Source organism: Rhinolophus hipposideros, assembly GCF_964194185.1.
Source record: "Rhinolophus hipposideros genome assembly, chromosome: 10".
In the NCBI taxonomy this organism is placed as follows: Eukaryota; Metazoa; Chordata; class Mammalia; order Chiroptera; family Rhinolophidae; genus Rhinolophus; species Rhinolophus hipposideros.
Window position 1 is genome coordinate 9119092 of NC_138056.1, and position 20961 is coordinate 9140052.

At 42.3% G+C, this 20961-nt stretch overlaps 2 protein-coding genes across 7 annotated transcripts in view; one reads left to right on the forward strand and one right to left on the reverse strand.

Moving 5' to 3' along the window:
- On the reverse strand, positions 1-11973 carry SDHAF2 (succinate dehydrogenase complex assembly factor 2). The gene is made up of 4 exons (XM_081064337.1): positions 11817-11973; positions 8347-8570; positions 8159-8268; positions 1-830 (listed from the first exon to the last, which is right to left on the reverse strand). The coding sequence occupies exons 1-4, from the start codon at positions 11850-11852 to the stop codon at positions 700-702; spliced, it is 501 nt and encodes a 166-aa protein (XP_080920463.1). The 5' UTR covers positions 11853-11973; the 3' UTR covers positions 1-699.
- CPSF7 (cleavage and polyadenylation specific factor 7) overlaps positions 11958-20961 on the forward strand; it is a 21773-nt gene continuing 12769 nt past the window's right edge. The window contains exons 1-5 of one of the 6 annotated variants that reach the window (XM_081064316.1): positions 11958-12086; positions 12675-12783; positions 18823-19041; positions 19865-19968; positions 20330-20502. In XM_081064316.1, coding sequence (XP_080920442.1) covers positions 12730-12783; positions 18823-19041; positions 19865-19968; positions 20330-20502 — 550 coding nt within the window. In that variant the 5' untranslated portion in view covers positions 11958-12086; positions 12675-12729. Of the gene's footprint in view, positions 12160-12281; positions 12363-12674; positions 12784-18822; positions 19042-19199; positions 19240-19864; positions 19969-20329; positions 20503-20961 lie in introns of those variants that run through there. The other 5 variants (XM_081064319.1, XM_081064320.1, XM_081064318.1 and 2 more) reach the window with 5 other exon arrangements.

The following is a 20961-nucleotide window of genomic DNA, read 5'->3' on the forward strand; positions in this document are numbered from 1 at the left end:
TGGTAATCTTGTAAAACTATAATAAACATATGACTATGAATTATACAGACAAAATTAAATAATTGTGTGAGGGTGGGGAAATTGCGATTCTCCTTTTTAAAACATGCTTTAATATTCTAATTATTGTTCGGTTTACAAAGTGAACATTTTGGAGAGACTCGGATGAGGAGGACGCTGACTCTTAAGCAGATACACATATTACTGACTGCTGCCCTTACTCTGCCTGCCGTGCCATTGAGGGATTCCACTCAGGGGATTTGGATCAGTTTCGTCGGCAGAAAGAACCCTCCCGGGCTGGCGGGGGGAATTCTACTTGGACAAAGCGCTGAGCCGCTGGGGAAGCTTTCCACACAGCACCCGCAGCGGGCTGCCTCTATTGACAAGGCCGCTTCTGGCTGTAGCAATGAGCGAGGCCAGCTGCTTCCCCGCAGTGCCCTCCTGTGGCAGAGGCCTGCCAGAGAGACAGCCAGGCTACTGACAAACCGCTTCTGAGGCCTAGAATTGAACAACAGTGTCAGAATGAGACACAATGAACGTTTACATGGCCCAGGGGACAGGTGGGCCCATCATTTGAGGCAGGACGAATGGTCCAGGTGGGCTGAGTGTCTAAGGAAAAGCAGGAATTCAAGGTCAGCATCCGTCTAAGCAGTTAGGGTCCACGGACCGAACCTCCAGGGCAGGCAGTGGTGCACACATAGCTCAACGTGGCTTTTCAAAGAGGTATTCGAGATCTGGGGCACGCAGTCTCTGCTCTTTGTTTTTGTTTTTAGCGAAGTCTCTCAGTAGTGCCATGACTTCATTTTCAAATATTTCTGGCGCTGGTTTTGCTTCTGTGAGAGAAGAATTGGCAGAAAGAATTATGTCAGTCAGTCAATAGCCAGACATAAGGATCTTGAAACCCGAAACTCTGGCCTTGGCTAAGAGCCTCAGTAGATACTACAGATGGTCTCCATTCTTCCTCTAAATATATACGATAGCCTATACCCGGAGGGGGCAAACGACGGCAGCCTGTACCTGCAAATCGTTTTATTGGAACAGCTGCTCCCACTGGTTTACATATCATCCACGGCTGCTTTTGTGCTATGATGGCAGAGTTGAGCAGGTGCAGCAAAGACCATATGGCAGCAAGACTAGATTATTTACAGAATGTCTGGTCTTACTAGAATATTTATAGAATATCTGGTCTTTTATGAACAGGTTTGCTGACTTCTAGCCTGTCCACTCTTAGCTGTACTACTTTGCTCTGCGTTTGGAGTTTCAGTGGTTTTCTGGGTATTGTGTTTCCTCTTCTAACCTATAAAGTTCCTAAGGCAAAGGCCCTTGGTTGTTTAAGTGAGAGGAACTAAGAACTCTAGTAAGCTTAAGCAAAAAGGAATGTACTGGAAGGCTGCTAGAGGCACACAAAAGTGACATGAAGCTGAAGAACCAGATCGGAAGGCACAAGGACACCACGAGGACAGAAGGGGGAATGCTGGCCTCAGTCTAGTAGCAGCGAGTCCGACAGTGTGCTGCTCCCCTTCAACCTCTCTTCTCACCCTGAGACATTCACTCAAGATTCAAATTACCAGCAGGGCCTCCCACTGGGAAAGCCTAGGTCATGTGACCTGGAATTACCCTCCTATGAAGACTAAACACAACGGCAGGAGAGGACCTCTTCTAAACAAAGTTTGATTCCCCTCACTCAGCGTAGGACTTAGCAGCCAGTGGGCCTGCCGTTTTGTTTTTTGGTGACCATCAAAATAAGGTGAAGGACATTTAGGTTTCCCTCTGGGAGGCAGAAAGGTGAAAAGCACACTGCACTCATCCTAACAACAAAAAGCCAGTTAAACTACAAACATCATGCGTTTCCTTGAAGTCATCAGAGAGCCGAGGTCACACAGCAAACAAGGAGACTAAAACCGAAGGAAAGACAGGTCTCTCAAGGGAGACATTGGACATGAACACTTGCTCACCTGAGACAGGGCATTGGAAAAAGAGACCCTGGGCACTATACAAGCAGGAAAGAAGAATACAGCTAAAATTTTTAGTGTGGGCTAGCCACAGACACAGTGGGGTTCACACCCGCCTACTGGTTCTTCTCAACAAACCACGACTGAATATGCTCCACACACAGACTGGGTTCAGCGCAGGAGGCGGAGAAAGCCTCCCTCAGCGATGCAGGCCAGGAGAAGGGGAGCAGACAGACTGGACAGAAAGCATAAAGCACAGCCTGGCCCTTCCCTCTATAGAACAAAAGCCTCAAGTGACTGGGGGTAGCTCAGCAAATCCTGTCTCCTAAAGGGCACACATGAGGACCCACTAGGGCTGGTGAGAGGGTAAAAGAAAAAAAAATCCTCTCCCCTGGGGGATGAGCACACATGAGGACCCACTAGGGCTGGTGAGAGGGTAAAAGAAAAAAAAATCCTCTCCCCTGGGGGATGAGCAGGGTCACTGAGAAAGCCCCCCTACAGCACCAAGGGCGACAGGGACTGAAGCTGGATCAGGATAATGAAGAAGGCCCTCCCAACCTCCCCTCCCCCAAACCAGCACCAAGTAGAAAGCAACCAGAATCTACCACTGGGAGAGGGCAAAAGCAAGAAGAGAGATTCCCTTTGAGGTACAGAAATACGGAGAAGACTAAAGCTGAGGGTAAAACAAGAACATTGAGAAATACCCTCTGGAAACTCAGCCCCCACCCTAAGCACAGGGCAACAACAAAGGCTGGTGGTGCATTGAAGGGAACCAAAGCAATAACAAAATCCAAGGTGAGCTTAACTCCTAACTAGATTGACTTGATCCCCACACTAACAGCCTAGCAGAAACATGCCCTTTCCTAGGCATAAGTACTATTTAGCAAGCCCTTATTGTCATACTCATGATGTCTAACATTCAATAAAAAATTATGATACACATACATAAAAGAAGAAAAAAAACCCTAACACACTGTGAAGGGACAAAGCAATCAACAGAAATGGATGAAAAAATGCCCCAGATGTTAGAACTATTAGGGAATTTAAAGTAACTATGACTAATGTTAAAGACGCTAACAGAAAAACTAGACAAAATATATGAACAGATGAGGAAATCCAGCAGAGAGTTAGAAACTGTAAAAGTCAAATGGAAATGTTAAAAATAAATACAGTGGCAAATAAGCAGAATGACCTTTCAACAGGCCCACCATGAGATCTGACAAAGTCAAGGAAAGAATTAGTGAACTGAAGATAGGGCAACAGATAATACCCAACACAAATTATTCAAACTGATACATTAAAAGAGTGAAAGACACAAAACAGAGAATCCAAAAGCTGTAAAAAAAAATGTAAAAAAAAATATTAAACAGTCTAATCTAAGTGAAATGGTTCCAACATGCCCAGAGAACTCCAAGCAGGGTAAATACCAAAAAAAAACACCTAGACACATCATATTCAAACAACTAAACACCAAAGATGAAATACTGAAAACATTCAGAAAGAAAAGATACATTACAAAGGAACAAAGATGCAACAAAGCTGAGAGAATTCATAATAGCAGAACTGCTCTGCAAGAAACATTAAAGGAAAATTTTCAGGCAGAAGGAATATGATACCAGATAGAAACATGTATCTATCTACATAAAGACATGAAGATCTCCAAAGGCATTTAAAATGAAGGTAAATATAAAATACAATGTACTTAGTACATTATATTATAAATGTTATACATTATGTTATACATATACATATTGTGTATCTACAAATATAATTTTTTTTCTTATTTTAAATTGCTCTAAAGATAACTGTCTAAAGTAAAACTATACAAATGTAACATAGGCTCACAGCTTACGTAAAAATAAAAAGTATGACAACAGCACAAAAATTGGGAGGGAGGAACTGGAGTATACTATTGTAAAGTCCTTACATTATACATGAAGCAGTATAATATTACTTGAAGGTAGACCGTGATTAATTAAAGATGTATACTGCAAACCCTGGGGCAGTCACTAAAACAATTATAAAGAGAGGTATAAATAATAAACTAACAGTGGAGGTAAAATGAAATTTAAAATACTCAATTAAAAACCCATGGAAATAGAGGAGTAAAGGAACAAAGAACAGATGGAAGAAATATGAAACAAATAAAAAGACGATAGATTTTGTCTTGTTCTTTTGTTGTTTTTGGTTTATATACCACATATCAGTGAAATCATAGGGTTCTCTGCTTTTTCTGTCTGACTTATTTCGCTTAGCATTATACTCTCAAAAAAGATGGTAGATTTTAATGTGACCACATTGATAATTAATTCTTTGTAAATGGCCAAAACACATCAATGAAAAGATAGACTATAAGACTGAATTAAAAAAATAAAGACTGTATGTGCTGTCTACAAGAAATTCAATTTAAAGACAGACAATTTGAAATTAAAGAATGGTGTGGTAGGCAGACTTCTAAGTCGGCCCCAGTATATCCCACTCCCCGCTGTACAAGCCTTGTATAATCTCCAGGACTGTGAAAATGATGGTTTTCACTCCCATGATTAGGCTATGTTATCTGACAGTTGGCCTTTGGACAGGGAAATTATCCAGGTGTTTCTGACCTACTTATAAAAGCAGTGCTTTCTCCAGCAGGTGACAGAAGGGGAAATGAAAGCGATTTCAAGCATGAGAAGAATCCCATGTCAGGTAGGATCTCCAGTGCTGAGATAGAGCGAGCCATATGGTAAGGATCTGAGAGGGCTTCCAGGAGCTGAAAGAGATCACAGCTAGCAAGACAATGGAGTTCTCCATCTTATAGCTGTAAGGAAATGAGTTTTCCTAACCATCTGAATGAGCTTCCAGACAGAAAAGTAGACAGCTGACTCTGATTTCAGACTGAGATCTGGTCACATCTTCTGACATATAGAGCTATGAGCTAATAAATGGGTGTTTAAAGTCACTAAGTTTGTTGTTATTTATTCCACAGTTATAGAAAACTAAAATAGATGGAAAAACACATACCATGCAAAAACTAACTGAAAGAAAGTTGGAGTGTCTAAATTACTATCAGATGTTTCGGAACAAGGAATATTATCAGCAATAAAGATAGATATTATATGATGCTAAAGGAATCAATTCATTAAGAAGATAGCTCTAAATATGTCTTCACATAATAGCAGAGCTTTAAAATATATGAAGCAAAAACAGAGAACTGAAAGGGGTAATAAACAAATCCACAATTACAGTTGGAGAATTCAACACTCATTAACTGACAGCGCAAGTACAGAGAAAATCAGTCAGTATATAGAAGACATAAAGAACAACATTAACCAATTTGATCTGTTGACATTTATAAAACACTTTACCCCCAAGTGCAAAACACAAGTTATGTTCAAATAAATGCACATGGAACATTTATCAAGATATCCACATTTCAGGCCATAAAACAAATTTTGAGAAATTTAAAAGAACTAAAATTATACAACATACATTCTGTGGTGACAATGGAATCAATAACAAGAAAATATCTGGAAAGTCTAGAAATATTTGAAAATTAAACATACTTCTAAATAACTCATGGGTCAAAGAGGAAGTCACAAGAAAAATTAGAAAATATTTTGAATTGACTGAAAAGGAAAGCATCACACAACCAAATTTACAACATGAAGCTAAAATACTGCTTAGAGGGGAAATTTAAATGCTTATAGAGAAAAAAATGAAGGTTTCAAGTCAATCAGTTCAGCTTCCAGCTTAAAAACTAGAAAAAGAATAAATTAAGCCCAACACAAGCAGAAGAAGGGAAATAATAAAGAGCAGAAGTTAACGAACTTGAAAACAGAAAGAGAAATCAGTGAAACCTAAAGCTGCTTCTTTGAAAAGATTAAAAGAATTGATAAACTTCTGGTCAGATGGATCAAGAAAAAAAAAGAGGGGTGACCAGTTAGCTCAGTTGGGTAGAGCGTGGTGCTAACACCTAGCACCAAGGTTGCCAGTTTGATCCCGGCATGAGCTGTGCCCTCCTTAAAAAAGAGCCCTACAGTTTATCAATATTAGAAATAAAGGAGGGACCTCACCCCAGCTCTTCAGACATTAAAATAAAAAGGGCACGGTACAAATAACTTTATGTCCAGATTCAACAACTTATGTCATATGGGTAAATTTATTGAATGACACAAGCTAACAAATCTCATCCAAGAAAAAATAGATAACTTGAATTGTTCTGTATCTACTAAAAGCTTTATTTGACTTTACAGTTAAAAACTTCCAACCAAAAAAACCCTAGATCCAAATGGCTTCACTAACAAATTCTGTCAAATATTTAAGGAAGAAATAATACCAATTCTCTACAAACTCTTAACTGAAAATGGAAGAGGAGAGAGCACTTCACAATTCATTTTACGAAGCCAGCATTACCCCGATCAAAACCAGAACCAGATGATAATATTCCAAGAAAACTGCACAGCAATGCCCTCAAGAAGACAAATACAAGATCTTCTCCAAAATATTAGTTAGAATCAAATCAAGCAATTCATATCATGACCACGTGGTATTTATCCTAAAAATGCAAGGTTGGCTCAATATGTGAAAGTCAATCAACCAAAAACTCATTATATCAATAAATCAAGGGGGGGAAAATCACATCAAAGGGGAAAAAAATCACATCACTAAAGAAATTGTTATCTCTAGAGATTCCTAAAAAGCACTTGACGAAATTCAACATCTGTTTATTATTAAACACTCAATACACTAGAAACAGAAGGAAATTTTCTCAACCTGGTAAAAGGTATTTACAACTTACCTACAGCTAACTTCACATTTAATGGTAAAAGACTGAGTACTTCCCCCCAATACTGGGAACAGGGCAAGGATGTCTGCTCTCACTGCTGCTATTCAATATTATACAGGAAGTCCTAGACAGTGTAATAAGGCAAGAAAAAGATTTAAAGGGCATACATACTGGAAAAGAAAAAACCACCTGTGTTCACAGACGACACAACTGTCTACATGGAAAATCCCGGAGAATCTATAAAAAAGCTTCTAAAACTAAGTGAGTTTAGCCAGGTCACAGTATGCACTTCTACATTCTACCAACAATGGGAAATTGAAAAAAAAAATTTAAGTACTATTGACAATAGCACCAAAATATTTAAAATACCTAGGTATAAATCTAGCAAAATATGCTGAAAATTATAAAAGGCTGATTGTAGCAGGCTGACTTCTAGGATGGTCAATAATCTCCACCTCCTGCTATCAACGCCTTGTGTGAACCCCTCTCTCTGACTGAGGCTGGATCTAATGACTTGATTCTAACCAACAGTATATGGCAAAGATGATGGAATATCATTGATGTGCTTAGGTTACAAAACACTGAAACTTCCATCTTGAGATATCCCCTAATATCTTGAGATATCCCCTAATATCCATTCTCTCATTTTTCCTTAATAACAGAATCTTCAATTTAGACACATAAAATAGACTATGTTATTTCTTCTTTATGGCAAGGTGTAGCCATGTGACTAAACCGTAGCTAGTGGGAAATGAGTGGAAGTATGATGTTTAACTTCCTGAGAAAGATCCATAAAGAATAGGGTGTGCTCTTCTATACACTTTTTTCTTGGCTGAAATTAAGATATGGCAGATGGGGCTTTAGCAGACATCTTGGACCAGGAGGTAGACGACACATGCTGAGGATGAAGGAGCAGCAAGGTTTTTGAAACCCCTCTATATGCCTACCCTGGACTTCTATAATGAGAAAGAAAAATATAGTTTTGTCTTGCTTAAACCATTATTGTCTTGGATTTTCTTGTTACTCACAGCCAAAGCTAATCTTAACTATACACGATGAGTATTCATACCTCAAAGGCAGTGTCAGAATGAGACTACTGAAGAACTCTTGCTCTGCAGACGATAGAGCTGTGTATAACAGGTTCCACTCCATTCCCAGCCTAGTTTTTCTTCAACCTTCTCTCCGAGACTGTGGAGCTTCCCATACAATTTCACTAAATTCCCTTTTTGCTCAAGTTACACAGAATAGGTTTGTCTTGCTTGCAAACAAAGAACCTTAACTAATAAAACAAATTGTGCACACTTTGGAAAAATTTGATGAGTGTTTGGGTTAAGGGTCTATTGTATGAATAAAAGAAAAAAATTGCCTAGGATAATTTTAGACTCAAAATAGGCCCACGTCATCCTACTTCTCCCATTATGCTGCTTATCATGCCCAGTACCTGTAGCCCAGTAGTAAATATCCCAGTCATTGCTAGGCTCATTAATCAGGCGATCATAGAGGTTCAGCTGTTTCTCTGTCATGTGGTGCAGATATTCTTTAGCAAAGAGGCTAAAAACAAGAAAGAGAAAGAAGTTGAAATGCTGTCTCTAGTCAAAGAGAAGTGACACCAACACCCCTGTCCCCTACCTAAGCAGAATGCAGTTTTCCAGCATTCCCCTCTTTCTGCTCTCATAGAGCAGGCGGGCTCTTTTGGTTTCTATGGATTCATCAGTTCGCTCCTGCCATGGAGGCAAAGGGATTTCGATCATATCTTTTTGGGAATCTGTTGGGCTGTCACCTCTGCAGAAGTGTCTGAATGATGTCATGCTGAGCAAAGGAGACACTGGGTGGCGCCTGGACAGAGCAAGTATCTGAAACAAAGCACAAACATCTTTTTAACAACAACAAATAACGTCACTGCCATTCACTTGACACATTAGATGCTAAATACATTCGATCTCATTTAGTCTGTAAGAACTTAACGCTGATACTGACTCCACTCTACAGTTTAGGAAGCTGAAGCTCAGGGAAGTTAAACTTGTCACCCAAACTTGTCACCCAAACTGCAGTTAGGATCGAAACCTAGATATAATTACAAATGTGTTCTTAATCAGTGCCCTTCCAGAAATTCTCCAGCAGAAATATTTTCTCCTTCCTTTGCAGTCCCTTAAAATTTTTACTGTATGGTTTGTATTCTAGTCACTAGCCTGTGTCAAAATCTGAGCATACAGTGATGGCATGGATCCTAATCCCCCAAGGACTCCCAGAGAAAGTAAAAAACTATCAAGATGTGATGAGAAGGTGGTGATATAGGCAAGATGACAGAGCAGGAAGCACTATATTCTCCTTCACCCCCAGAGACACCCACTCCACAACAATATACTCAGGACACTATAGAAGCCTGGGGGCTGAGAACAGAGCTGGAAGGCTTGTGGCACCTTGAGAACCTGCAGCAGTACAGACACCAGAAGGAGGAAGAATTTATGAGCTCCCGACAAAAGAAGCCAGCAAATTTCTCTAATTAGGAATTGACATGCACAAATCCAGAGAAGACATATCTACTCAAAAAGAATTGGGAAGCCCCCAGAATCTCTAGCAGGGCTGCCTGGGGAAGGTCTTTCTTTGAATGAAGCCAGTCCAAAAAAACTAGGAGAGGTGGCTGTTTTATCAAATGTGTGGATCCCAACAAAAAATTGTACAGGACACAAAGAAACAAGGAAACATGGCCTAATCAAAGGAACAAATCTCCAGAAATCGATTCTAAAGAAACACAGGTACAGGAGTTACCTGACAAAGAATTCAAAATAACTGCCATCAAGATGTTCAATGAGGTCAGAAAAACAATGCATGAATAAAATGAAAATATCACTAAAGATAAATATTAAAAAGAACCCAACGGAAAATATGGAACTGAAGGATACAGTAACTGAATTTAAAAATTCACTATTGGGGTTAAACAGCAGACTTGATCAGGCAGAAGAAAGAATGAGTGAACTCAAAGACAAGTCATTTGAAATTACCCATCAGAAAAAGGAAAAGAAAAAAGAATGAAAAACAGTGAAATACACCTAAGAGACTTATGGGACATTATCAAGCACACACTACACACATATGGGAGTCCCAGAAGAGGAGAGAGAAAGGAGCAGAAAGCTCATTTGAGGAAATAATGGCCCAAAACTTCCCAAATCCAGGGAAATGAATGGACATTCAAATTCAAGAATCCCGAAGGACCTAAAGCATATTAGACAGCAACACAAAAGCATATGAAAGCATAAAGCTCACTGGTAAAGGTAAATATGACAGATACAGAATACTGTAATATTGTAACAATGGTGCATAAATCACTTTTAATTCTGGTATAGAAGTTAAAACACAAAGACTTTTTAAAAAAACCTATAAAATATGTTAATGGATACACAATATAAAAATATGTAATTGTGATATCAATAACAAAGTGAGAAGGAGTAAAAGAGCAGGGTTTTTGTATGAGACTGAAGTTAAACTGTTATCAGCTTAAAATAGTTATTATGTTGTATGTAAGCCCCACAGTAACCACAAAGGAAATACCTATACAAGATACACAACAGAAAGTCAGAAAGGAATCAAAGTATACTTTTACAAAAAAAAAAAAAATCAACAAAACACAAAAGATGGTATCAAGGGAGGAAAAGAGGGACACAAGCTCCAAGACATGAAGAAAACAACAAAATAGCAACAGTAAATGGCTCGGTGCGATGTCAAAGGGATAGTGGATGGGGGTAGGGGGATATAAATGATAAACATCTACGTATTACTTTGTCTTGTGCACCTGAAACTAATAAAAAAAAAATAGCAACAGTAAGTCCTTGCCTACCAGTAATTATTTTAAATGTAACTATATTAAACTCCCCAACCAAAATAGAGAGTGGCTCAATAGACAAAAAACAAAACAAAACAAAACAAACGAAACAAGATTCAAGTAGATGCTGTTAAAAGAGACTCACTTGAGATGTAAGGCTACACATAGGTTGAAAGTGAAAGGATGAAAAAAGATATTCCATGCAAATGGTAACCAAAAGTGAGCAGATGCCTCTACTCACATCAAGGCTTTCAGTCAAAAACTGTTACAAGAGATAAAGAAGGACATTATATAATAATAAAAGGGTCAATCCACCAGGAAGAGATAACAGTTATAAATATATATGCAACCAATATCACAGCACACAAATATATGAAGCAAACACTGACAGAACTGAAAAGAGAAATAGCAGCACAATAATAGATGTCAATACCCCACTTTCAATAATGCGTAGGACGTCCAGACAGAAGATCAGTAAGGAAATAGAGAACTTGAACAACACTGTAGATCCCCTGAACCAAACAGATACATACAGAACATGCCACCCAACAGCAGCGAGAATATACATTCTTCTCAAGCACATCCTCCAGGACAGATCACACGTTAGGTTATAAACCAAGTTTAAGACTATTGAAATTGTATGAGATCTTTTCTGACTACAACGGAATGAAGCTAGAAACCAACAGCAGAAGGCACATTGGGAAATTCACCAACGTGTGAAAAGTACACAACACGCTCTCAACCAACCAATGGTTCCAACGAACCAAAGCAGAAATCAAAAGGGAAATTAGAAAATACCTTGAGACAACAGATACAACACGCAAAATAGCATGCGTAGCAGCGAAAAGCAATAGTAAGAAAAGTTTCCAGTAGTAACCACCTACATTTAAAAAAAAAAGGGAAAGAAAGATCTTACGATGCGACGTGAACTCATGATAGGTATTAGAGAAGATGTAAGAGGAGGCTGATTAAACACAGACAGAAGAGGCGCCCAGAGGCGGTGGCGCCAGCTCCACGCGGGAAGCAGGTGAAATCCGCACCGGGTCTTACAGGAAGACTGATCGTCCCACGACACCACAATACAGGCAGCCAGTGGGCTCTGGAAAGGGTGGAAGCCACTTGAATCTCCTAAGGTGCAAGCCCGACCTCTCCTTGGGTCTGTCCTTGCCTCCGGCTGTCAGGCAGTGGGCCCTCTCCTCGCGGCCTCCAGGACCGCGGAGGAAGACGAGACTCAGTTCCCCGCGTGGCCCGCCCAGGACCCTACGACATCCATTCTCACCCGTGCCAGAGTCGGGAACACGACGGCCACTGCCATTTTTCCTGACCTGTCCCGGAAGCCTGCGGCCCGGCCACTTCCGGGACCTCCCGGACGCCAACCCCGCGGAAGATACGCCCTGAGCCGGAAGATGCGTGCCTGCGTAGGGCGGAAGTGGCTCTGCGTGTGACGCCAGTGGCGGGGTAGGGGGGGGAAGGCGGGACCTGGGGACCGAGAGCGGTTCGCGCGCTTCGGGCCTAGTTCGGACTCGCCGCCTCCGCCGCCATATTCCCGGTAACGGGGGCGCGCGGCCGGGGGCCGGCTGGGCCGGAAGAGGGCTCGGGGCCGGCGCTGAGGCGGGGAGGGGGTCGGTTGAGTTTGGGGCAGCGGGAGTCGGCGGGCGGAGGTTGGCGCGGGCCTTTGTGGGAGGGGGCCGAGGGCGCTGGGCCGGGGCTGTGGGGAGGGAGCGGGGCGGGCCTAGCTGGGGGGGCGAGGATTGGGCTTGGATGTGGGACCGGAGCTCCGGGACTCGCGGGGATTCTGGCCGGCGCCGCCCCGGGGCCTAGGCAGGTGCGTTGCGCTGGGGCTGCGGGCTGCCTCGGGCGTTCTTAACGGCGCTGAGCGAGCGCCCCTCGGAGCAGAGGCCTGGGGCTTCCCGTGGCGCCGCGGCCCCAGCGGCGTAGCTCGGGTCGGGCCCGAGGCTGATGGGCAGCGAGCCCCGCGAGCCCCGGCGGCCTGGGCGAGCGGGGGGCGGCGCGAGGCCGGGGGCGGGGCGGAGCTGGGCTGCCGGGGAGGCCGCGTCTCTGGAGACGGGCGCTGGGCCACCGCCGCGCCCCTGCCGACCCGGGCCCTTCATGCCGTCTACCCCTTGCCTCTCCGCAGTGGCCTCGTTCTTACTTGGTCGGTTCTCCGGGCCCGCGGTCTGCCCTCCGGAGCCATGTCAGAGGGAGTGGACTTGATTGACATCTATGCCGACGAGGAGTTCAATCAGGTGAGGGGTGGCCGGGGGTGGCGCGGGGTGCCGGGATCAGCCCCGACCCCTTCCTGCGTCCTTGCGGGGGTCCTTGCGGGGGTCCCCGCTCTGCCGGCCGGCCCTGGGGATGCGCTAGGCCCGAACTCGCCCATCGGGTCTAAAATTGTTCCTCTGCTACAAATTTTGAAGACGTCTGACCGTTCGTCCCGCTTTGTGTTACTCCAAGCCTCCAGCCTTGATTTTAAAGGCTTTGATTTCAGAGCAAATAAAAATCAGGTTTAATAGAGTGGTGAATCAACCTGTGGAACTTGCCGCCCCGGGAAGCCAGAGTGGGATGTTTGTGTCCTCAAAAACTCAACCACACTTAAAAAATCAGAAAGACGTTTGCTGTGGTTGTGGTGAGGACGAGGCTGCTACCTGTTGCTTTGTGCTTCTGTCGAACTGTGGCTGGAAACGTGTCGTCAGTCCCCTCTCCCATAAGGTGGTGTGAAGTCGCACTGTGAAAGGTACTTGGACGTTTCATTTTTAGCCCCGTTATAATTGTTTTTGCATTTTCCTTTGATAAGTAGCTTAAGTCCAGTGTCAAGTCCATAGGCATTTTGGTTTAATACATCTTATTGATGGATCTAATTGGGCGCTGTGGGGAGAGGTAAAGGTTTTGGACAAACCAGTTAAAGAGCAGGTGTGGGGGTGGCCGGTTAGCTCAGTTGGTCAGAGCGCGGTGCTAGTAACACCAGGGTTGCTGGTTCAGTCCCCACGTGGGCCACTGTGAGCTGCGCCCTCCTTAAAAAAAAAGAGCAGGTACAGACCCACTCATATCCTGAGATGGATTTGTTGGTCCCTTTGTGTTATGTCAAGGAATATTATACAGCGATTTCCCCTGAAACAATAATCTCATATACAGTTGGATTCTGAGCTCTTGAGGTCAAATCTCAAGAATGTTTCAAAGTTTCTATTTAAACTGATTAATATCTTGCCTGGATTGTTTTCAACACTGTCTACTTGAGTAAGCTGGTTTTTCCCATTGGCATCTTTTATTGGGTACCCATAAGGACCTGCAAAGAGGATAAAAAGAATGAAGAAGAAAAGAGCACTGTTTGGACCCTGACTTTGATCTGAGGCAACAGAGGAGGTTGAAATACATGTAATTTTTTCACTTGGCATACGTTTACGTTAAAAAAGATTTTTAATACATTTTACCGTTTTAACATGGAATTTTTAAAACACATGATAATAGCAAGAGTAGTGTCAAGACCTTGTACCCATTATACAGCTTCACCAGTTATACTTGTTTTAAGGGTTTTTTTTTTTTTTTTTACTGGGGGAGGGGAGCGGGACTTTATTGGGGAACAGTGTGTACTTCCAGGAATTTTTTCCAAGTCAAGTTGTTGTCCTTTCAATCTTAGTTGTGGAGGGTGCCGTTCAGCTTCAAGTTGTCGTCTTTTCAGTCTTAGTTGTGGAGGGCGCAGCTCAGCTCCAGGTCCAGCTGCTGTTGCTAGTCCCCGGGGGTGGGGGTTTAGGGGGAATGGGGGGTGGGTGAGGGTGCAGCCCACCATCCCCTGCAGAGTCGAACCAGCAACCTTGTGGTTGAGAGCCCACTGGCCCATGTGGGAATCGAACCGGCAGCCTTCGGAGTTAGGAGCATGGAGCTCCAACCGCCTGAGCCACAGGGCCGGCCCCACCAGTTATACTTTTTAATAGTCATTTTCCCGTGTCTCCTCAGGTAAACTGGAGTCACCTACATGTGGCTGCTGATTGGTTTAAAAATAGGAAATTTTTTTATTTTTAATTTCAAACAAGTCAAATAATCACTTATGGATAGAAAGAAAGGTTTAGTATATTAGTTACAAACCATTGCTTTCCTCAGTTACTTTGAATCAAACTTATACTACTTTTAACAAGTTATGGTTTGTTTTTCAAATACAAGATAGCAAGGAAAGAGGAGTCAGAGTGGAGTTGGCTCTCTTCCGTGGGTTGATAACAGTGCTGCTGTGTCCATGGGGAAATGGGCAGAACAAAGCCCTTAACCACAGGAATAGCTACATTTGGTCTGAGAAAATGAGATTTCATAACTTCTCGAGCAGTGTAAGTTGTAGGTCATCGACAAGACACAGGCCTTGTCCAGTAGTCCCTGCTGTGTCAATAGAAGTCATTGGCCTCAACAGTTTGTGTTCTCTGGTCACTTTTGTTAAAAAGGACTTTTTAAAGGGAGGCCAAAGATGGTGTGAGAGAACTAGTAGCTATGTATACCAAACAATATTTGATGCTTGGCAGGTTGTAGAAAGTGTACATTTTGAATGTCATGTCTTGTGGATGGTCTAGGTGGGGTGTTTTTTTCTCCCATAAATAAGTTAATTTTTGGCAAATTTGGTTTTAATGTAATTTGGAGACTGCTAAAGAAATAAAAACTCTGTCTGGCTAGGATTGTTAGAAGCAGACTTAGACTGAAGGCGACCAGTGCGGATAGTGTTTCAGAATGTTTTAAGAATGTTATTGATTCACCCCAAGCTGACCCATGCACAGAAACTCTGTGACATGTACTTTGCTCCCCAGGGAAAATGAACACAGTTCCTAGATGGGACCCTATCGTGCTGACTCCCTGATCTCTTCCAGCATGTGCTGCAAAAGCCTCTTTTGCACAGCTACTTCATTCCTGCAGCATAGGGAGTCTTGAGACTCGCAGCTACTCTCATGGGCTGGGGAAAACTCTGGAAGAATAACTGAGAGCTGCCTTTCTCCTGAGTGTTCTGTCTCTTCCTTGTATGAAGACAGGCAGGCGCTTTGCACAGTGTGCTCAAGTCTCTTCCTTACTTCCATCAACAAACGTTTATTGAGCTACTTCTGTTAACTAGGCACCATGTTGGGACTAGTGAGGTAAAAGGGAAGAAAAACAACCAAACGGGAATCCCTGTGCTCAAAAGAGGTGGTGTTCCTGATGGTTGAGGGCAATGAGCAGCGACAGGAAAAGAAGATGTGAGCTGACAACTGTGGAAATGGTGATTATAAAGCCAGCAGTTGTTAGCTTTGGTTACAATTAAGACAATGGTATCAAGTAGGTTGCTTGGAGAAAAGTAAATCTTAGGCTTTATTACTCCCCTCAGGTATCAGGGAAAGGGGGTTGGAATGTGGGAACATTGAGCATACAGGTGAGGAAGTTCTTATGGAAATTTAAAATTCTGCGAGTTCTTTTTTGTTAACCATAGTATTAAATACATACTTCCTTTTTAATCTTCCTGGAGTGTAACCTACAATGCATGTAAAACATTGTATTATTCACTTAATGTATAGAATTAGGTTGTGCTTTGAACTAATCCATCACTGCATAAATCACCAGCTTATTTGGTTAATCAGAGAAACTTCAGGCCCTTATCTGTTTTTCTGTTTTACCAGCTGAAGCAGTAAAATGAATTGTTGCTAGCAGATTTAAATCCGAACACAACTTGATAGGTTGTTTCTTCAGTAGAGTCCTCAGCGCGCCTCCCCTGTGTATCAGAACAGTTCCCACCAAGGACTGGGAACCGAGGTTCCGTGGCCCAGAGAAACCCTTTGAATCTTGTGACAGTTTTGAATTCATTGAATCTTTTTGTGTTTCTTAAAATGATAAGGTAATTCATACAACAGGGTCTTCCAGGATTGAGTCTGTCATTCTCTAAGACAATTGTTGAAGAACAATTGAAGTAGCCAATTGTTCGTCTAGGCTTCCAGTGTGGGGGATTTCCTGCTGATAGTATTTGTTCGCTGAGTCCACATTTGCCTGTTAGTTCATTACTCAATTATCAATAGTAATTTTTGTACAACTTATAGACACACATCTCTGAATCACTGATACTGCATGGAAGGAATCCCAGTTGGGTTCCACTGACTCTCCAACGTGCTGTGTTTCTTTATTCCCTTAAGTTCCACTTCAAAATCCTTGATTTAAAAAACAAACAAACAAAAAACTTGGTGTGAAGGAGGATTAAAGCATTGGAGAGGAGCAAGTGGTTTCTAAGCTGTTTCTCTACCTTGAACCACGAGGGCAAATCACCATAGCTAGTACACAAATAAGTGTTTTATCTAGAATTGGGGTTGTTTGAAACATTAGGGCTGTGAAATTTTACACACAAAATGTCAAGTTACTAACCCTAGCTGTTTTCACTGTATTCAATTTATTAGCTAACCTGCGCTCTGCAATGTTAGTTTCTCTCCCTGTTCTTCACACACACACATACCATTTTTGTGCAATAACCTTATTTATATATTTGCCTTCTTAGAACAGTGTCCCTGTGCTTATTTGCCTCACTGATTCCTTTTCTTGATTTTAAGTTACCCCTAAAATGTTTACTCTCTTTTGCAATTCTCTTTCTGTTATTTTTACAAGGTTTAAACTCCTCTCCTGGGGGGTTTCTTAGCATATTTGTGATATTTGAAATATTTACATGCCTCACAAAGTGGAATCCTTCCCCTTCAAATAATCTAAAAGTGTTATCTTAGTGTGACGGTTCTTCCATTGTACTTCAGATAAGCTGAGAAAGTAAAAGATTGTTTCCCAAAGTTTGTAATGTTATGTACGTCTAAGAATGAATTTTGTAGTGTACCTCCTCTAGTCAGTCTCACTTCAGAGTCAGCGGTTCTTGTGATGGTGTTTCAGGGAGAAAGTCATAGGAGCTTCCTGTCCTGACTTGCATTAGAGGAAGTGTCTCTGTCTTCAGGGAACTAGATAGAAGTTACCTGACATAGGTTCTTCCTTTATTCACTTTTGTAAAAAGACAGCAGTGACGTGAATGAGCTGTAGCTCATTCAGCTGCAACACTGGAAACTTTTCCCTGTATCTGTCATTTTGGCAGCATCATCTTGAGCACAGTTTGAATGTTAAAATCTGAAACACTGAGGTCCCTTGATAGTAGTTCTTGTGTTAGGATTTTGGTATATAGTATTAGCTTGGGCCGCTGTAACAAAACACCAAAAACTGAGTGGCTTATAAACAACAAGTTTATTTCCCATAGTTCTGGAGGCTGGAAGGCTGAAGGCAGGTTTGGATTCTGATGAGGGCCTTCGTCTGGCTTGTAGACCACTAACTTCTTGTGTCCGTACATGATGGAGAGCGGAGCAGAGCACACACATTGCAGGGTAGAGTGGGGGTGGGGAACCCACAAACATTCAGTTCATAACAGTAATACATCACGTGGGTAAAAAGTACGTTTTGCATATCTTCCAGAATACACATTTATATTGTAAGTGCTTACTGTGACACAGCTTATGAAATAGGTGATTCTCCTGTTTTCTGACCCTTATATTTTAGAGAACTTGCCATTGTTTTTGTGTATCGTTGAATGTCTGTGGCATTGCTCAAAGATGTCTCTTACATGGGTGTCATGGTAATGTATTGGATCTGCATGTCACTTGAGAAATAGAACTTATTAAGGGAAAATCCCCAAGAGTTATTCTCTTCCCTTTTTTTTATGTTTCTTTGATAGTTATTAGAAAAATGGGATTGTGTACCATGAGTTTTAGAGCTTCCCTAAATCATTTGTGTGAATCAAATAATTTAAACCAAAACCAGTAACTCCCATTCTTTTATGCATTTTGATTCCCATTTTAACATGCTTTTCCCCTGCTTTCTATTTCTAAATAAATGTACCCTGTTTTTTATTAAGTAGAATAGTAAGTTTTATGTAACTCGATTTTGAAAATAGCACGAGATGTTGAAGTTAAATTTTCGTTGGTGGATCTTAGTTTTTCGAAGCTCACCTCATTGAGAACAATAGCAAGTGCAGCTCTGCATTCCTAGTTTGCAATGTTTAACCAGTGTGTACCTTTTAATTCTCATAGGTGGCTGGAGCTAGAAACATTGGCAGACAATTGACAGCATCTTGGGAGAAAAACCTACATAAGCATAATTAAGTGAAATAGTTTTAAGTGAGGAAGTTTTCTTACCTAATTTCCTAGAGTAGGACAAAGAAATTGTATACGTTGTTTTATACAGTGTTTAACTGGATTCTAAGTGAACTAGAGTGAAGTAGAATGAACAAAATGAAAGGTTTGCAAACCCACCTTTGCCAACCCCTCATTTCTTAGGACCCAGAGTTCAACAATACAGATCAGATTGACCTGTATGATGACGTGTTGACAGCCACCTCACAGCCCTCTGATGACAGAAGCAGCAGCACTGAGCCACCTCCTCCTGTTCGCCAGGAGCCATCTCCCAAGCCTAATAACAAGACCCCTGCAATTCTATACACCTACAGTGGCCTGCGTAATAGGCGAGCTGCTGTTTATGTGGGCAGTTTCTCCTGGGTGAGCATGGGCAGCCAAAAAGGTTTGTGGGTGGGCTGGAGGGAGAGCACTGGGAGGTGATGGCATTTTCAAAAACCACTGTTGCACTGTTTTGTGCTCTGATGGGGTTGGATTTCTTTTTCCTGGGATCAGGTTGGATTGATCTCTGAAAGAGAACTATCCTGAGGACGATCTGATGCCGAAGAAAGCAATGATTAAGTGGGTAGTTGCTTTTTCTGCCATCTTGTTACCACCCCTGACCCTGGGGCTTTATGTCTAGCAGGGTCATCTGTGGGATGAGATTTCAGAGTGAACACCTTGAACTCTTGGTGGTCATTAGATGGTCCTGTGATAATGATGGGTGACAGGGATCAAAGACCTTGATAGCTCTAGTACTTGGGGTAGGTGGTGATTGTTGTTCTGCAAGTTATTGTGTGACATGTTTTTGGGCTGGTGGTGGGAGGTTTTTCCAAATTAGGAAATGTATATACTGAGAGGAGAGTTCCTGACATTGGGCAACTCTAGCCTATGAGATCTGTAATTAAAAGGTGCTGGTGTTTGAACTGATCACCAGCTGGCCCAAATGGCAAAGTTAAAATAGATTTTAATCTCAATCTCTAAAGATGGGGTTTGGGGGAGGGGGTGGATGGTTTTGGAATTCTGTATGGGTGAGGACAATAAGAAAAGCCTGTACTAATTGAAATATTGATGGGCTTTTGGGTTTCCTGAGGGAGGTTATGGCTATGATTAGAATCCTAGGTTTGGGGGAAGGGTTTGGGACATTCTGGGTTGGGGGGAGGGGTTGCTCTTGACATTTCTTCCTTTTCCATCTTGCCGGCCCCAGTGGACCACAGACCAGCAGCTGATCCAGGTTATTCGCTCTATAGGAGTCTATGATGTGGTGGAATTGAAATTTGCAGAGAATCGAGCAAATGGCCAGTCCAAAGGGTGAGGTCTGGATTTGAGAACCCCTTTTAGTTTGTAACAGATCTGCACTGTATTTTGGCCCTAGATTTTAATCCCTCCCGCCCCTGGCCCCGTTGACTGCTTTGGTTTATGCAAACTGCCTTAGAATGGGGACCCCGCTGTAGTGTAGTAGAACAAGATCCCCGGAGGGCAAAGAAAGCTGATTTCTTATTCCAAATGAATAGGAAGATTATAGGCTGACACCTTTTTGTTGATAGGAGTGTGTGTGTGTTTAATAATAGCAAGATGTCTTTTGCTTTATCAGTTTTCACTGATAGTGGAAGAGAATTTCTTTGTTCCTCTCTCAGTTGTCTAGATCTCACTTGTTTTTTTCTTCTTCAAGGTACGCTGAGGTGGTGGTAGCCTCTGAAAACTCTGTCCACAAGTTGTTGGAACTTCTGCCAGGAAAAGTTCTTAACGGGGAAAAAGTGGACGTGAGGCCAGCCACCAGGCAGAACCTGTCACAGTTTGAGGCACAGGCTCGGAAACGTGAGTGCGTCCGAGTCCCAAGAGGGGGTACGTGGAGACCATCTGTATGAAGGGGGGAAGGTGTGGGTTTGTGTTCTGTGGTGTAGGCACAGCCTACAATGTGGAGGAGTTGGAGGGAGGGTGTTGGCGGCAGCTTGGTCAATAGGTCGGTCAAAAAATGAGGCTTGTGTACAAGAAAGAGCACTGTGCTGGGAGTCAGGTAGGTTCAGGTTATAGTTTGGTTCTGCCACTAAGTCATACAACCTTGGGCAAGTTACTTCACTGCTTAGGGCTTATTTCCCCATCTGAACAAGATACATGATGTTCAAAGTTTCTGGAAACTCTAAATTGTGTTTCTATCTAAAAAAATCAGTGTATAGTGAATGGGCTTAATTGTAAGACATGCTTCTCTAAAATTATAAGCAGCCAGCCTAAAATGTAAGTAAGGTATGTAAAGATGGCTGTAATCTTGTCATGAACATAGGTTGGAAAGGTGCTCTGTGAGGA

Coding starts and splice junctions, on each gene's coding strand:
- SDHAF2 (XM_081064337.1), bottom strand. CDS start 11,852: ATGGCAGTGGCCGTCGTGTTCCCGACTCTGGCACGG. Junction 8,269..8,346: donor GAAAACTGCATTCTGCTTAG/GTAGGGGACAGG, acceptor TCTTGTTTTTAG/CCTCTTTGCTAAAGAATATC. Junction 831..8,158: donor TATTTACTACTGGGCTACAG/GTACTGGGCATG, acceptor CTTCTCTCACAG/AAGCAAAACCAGCGCCAGAA.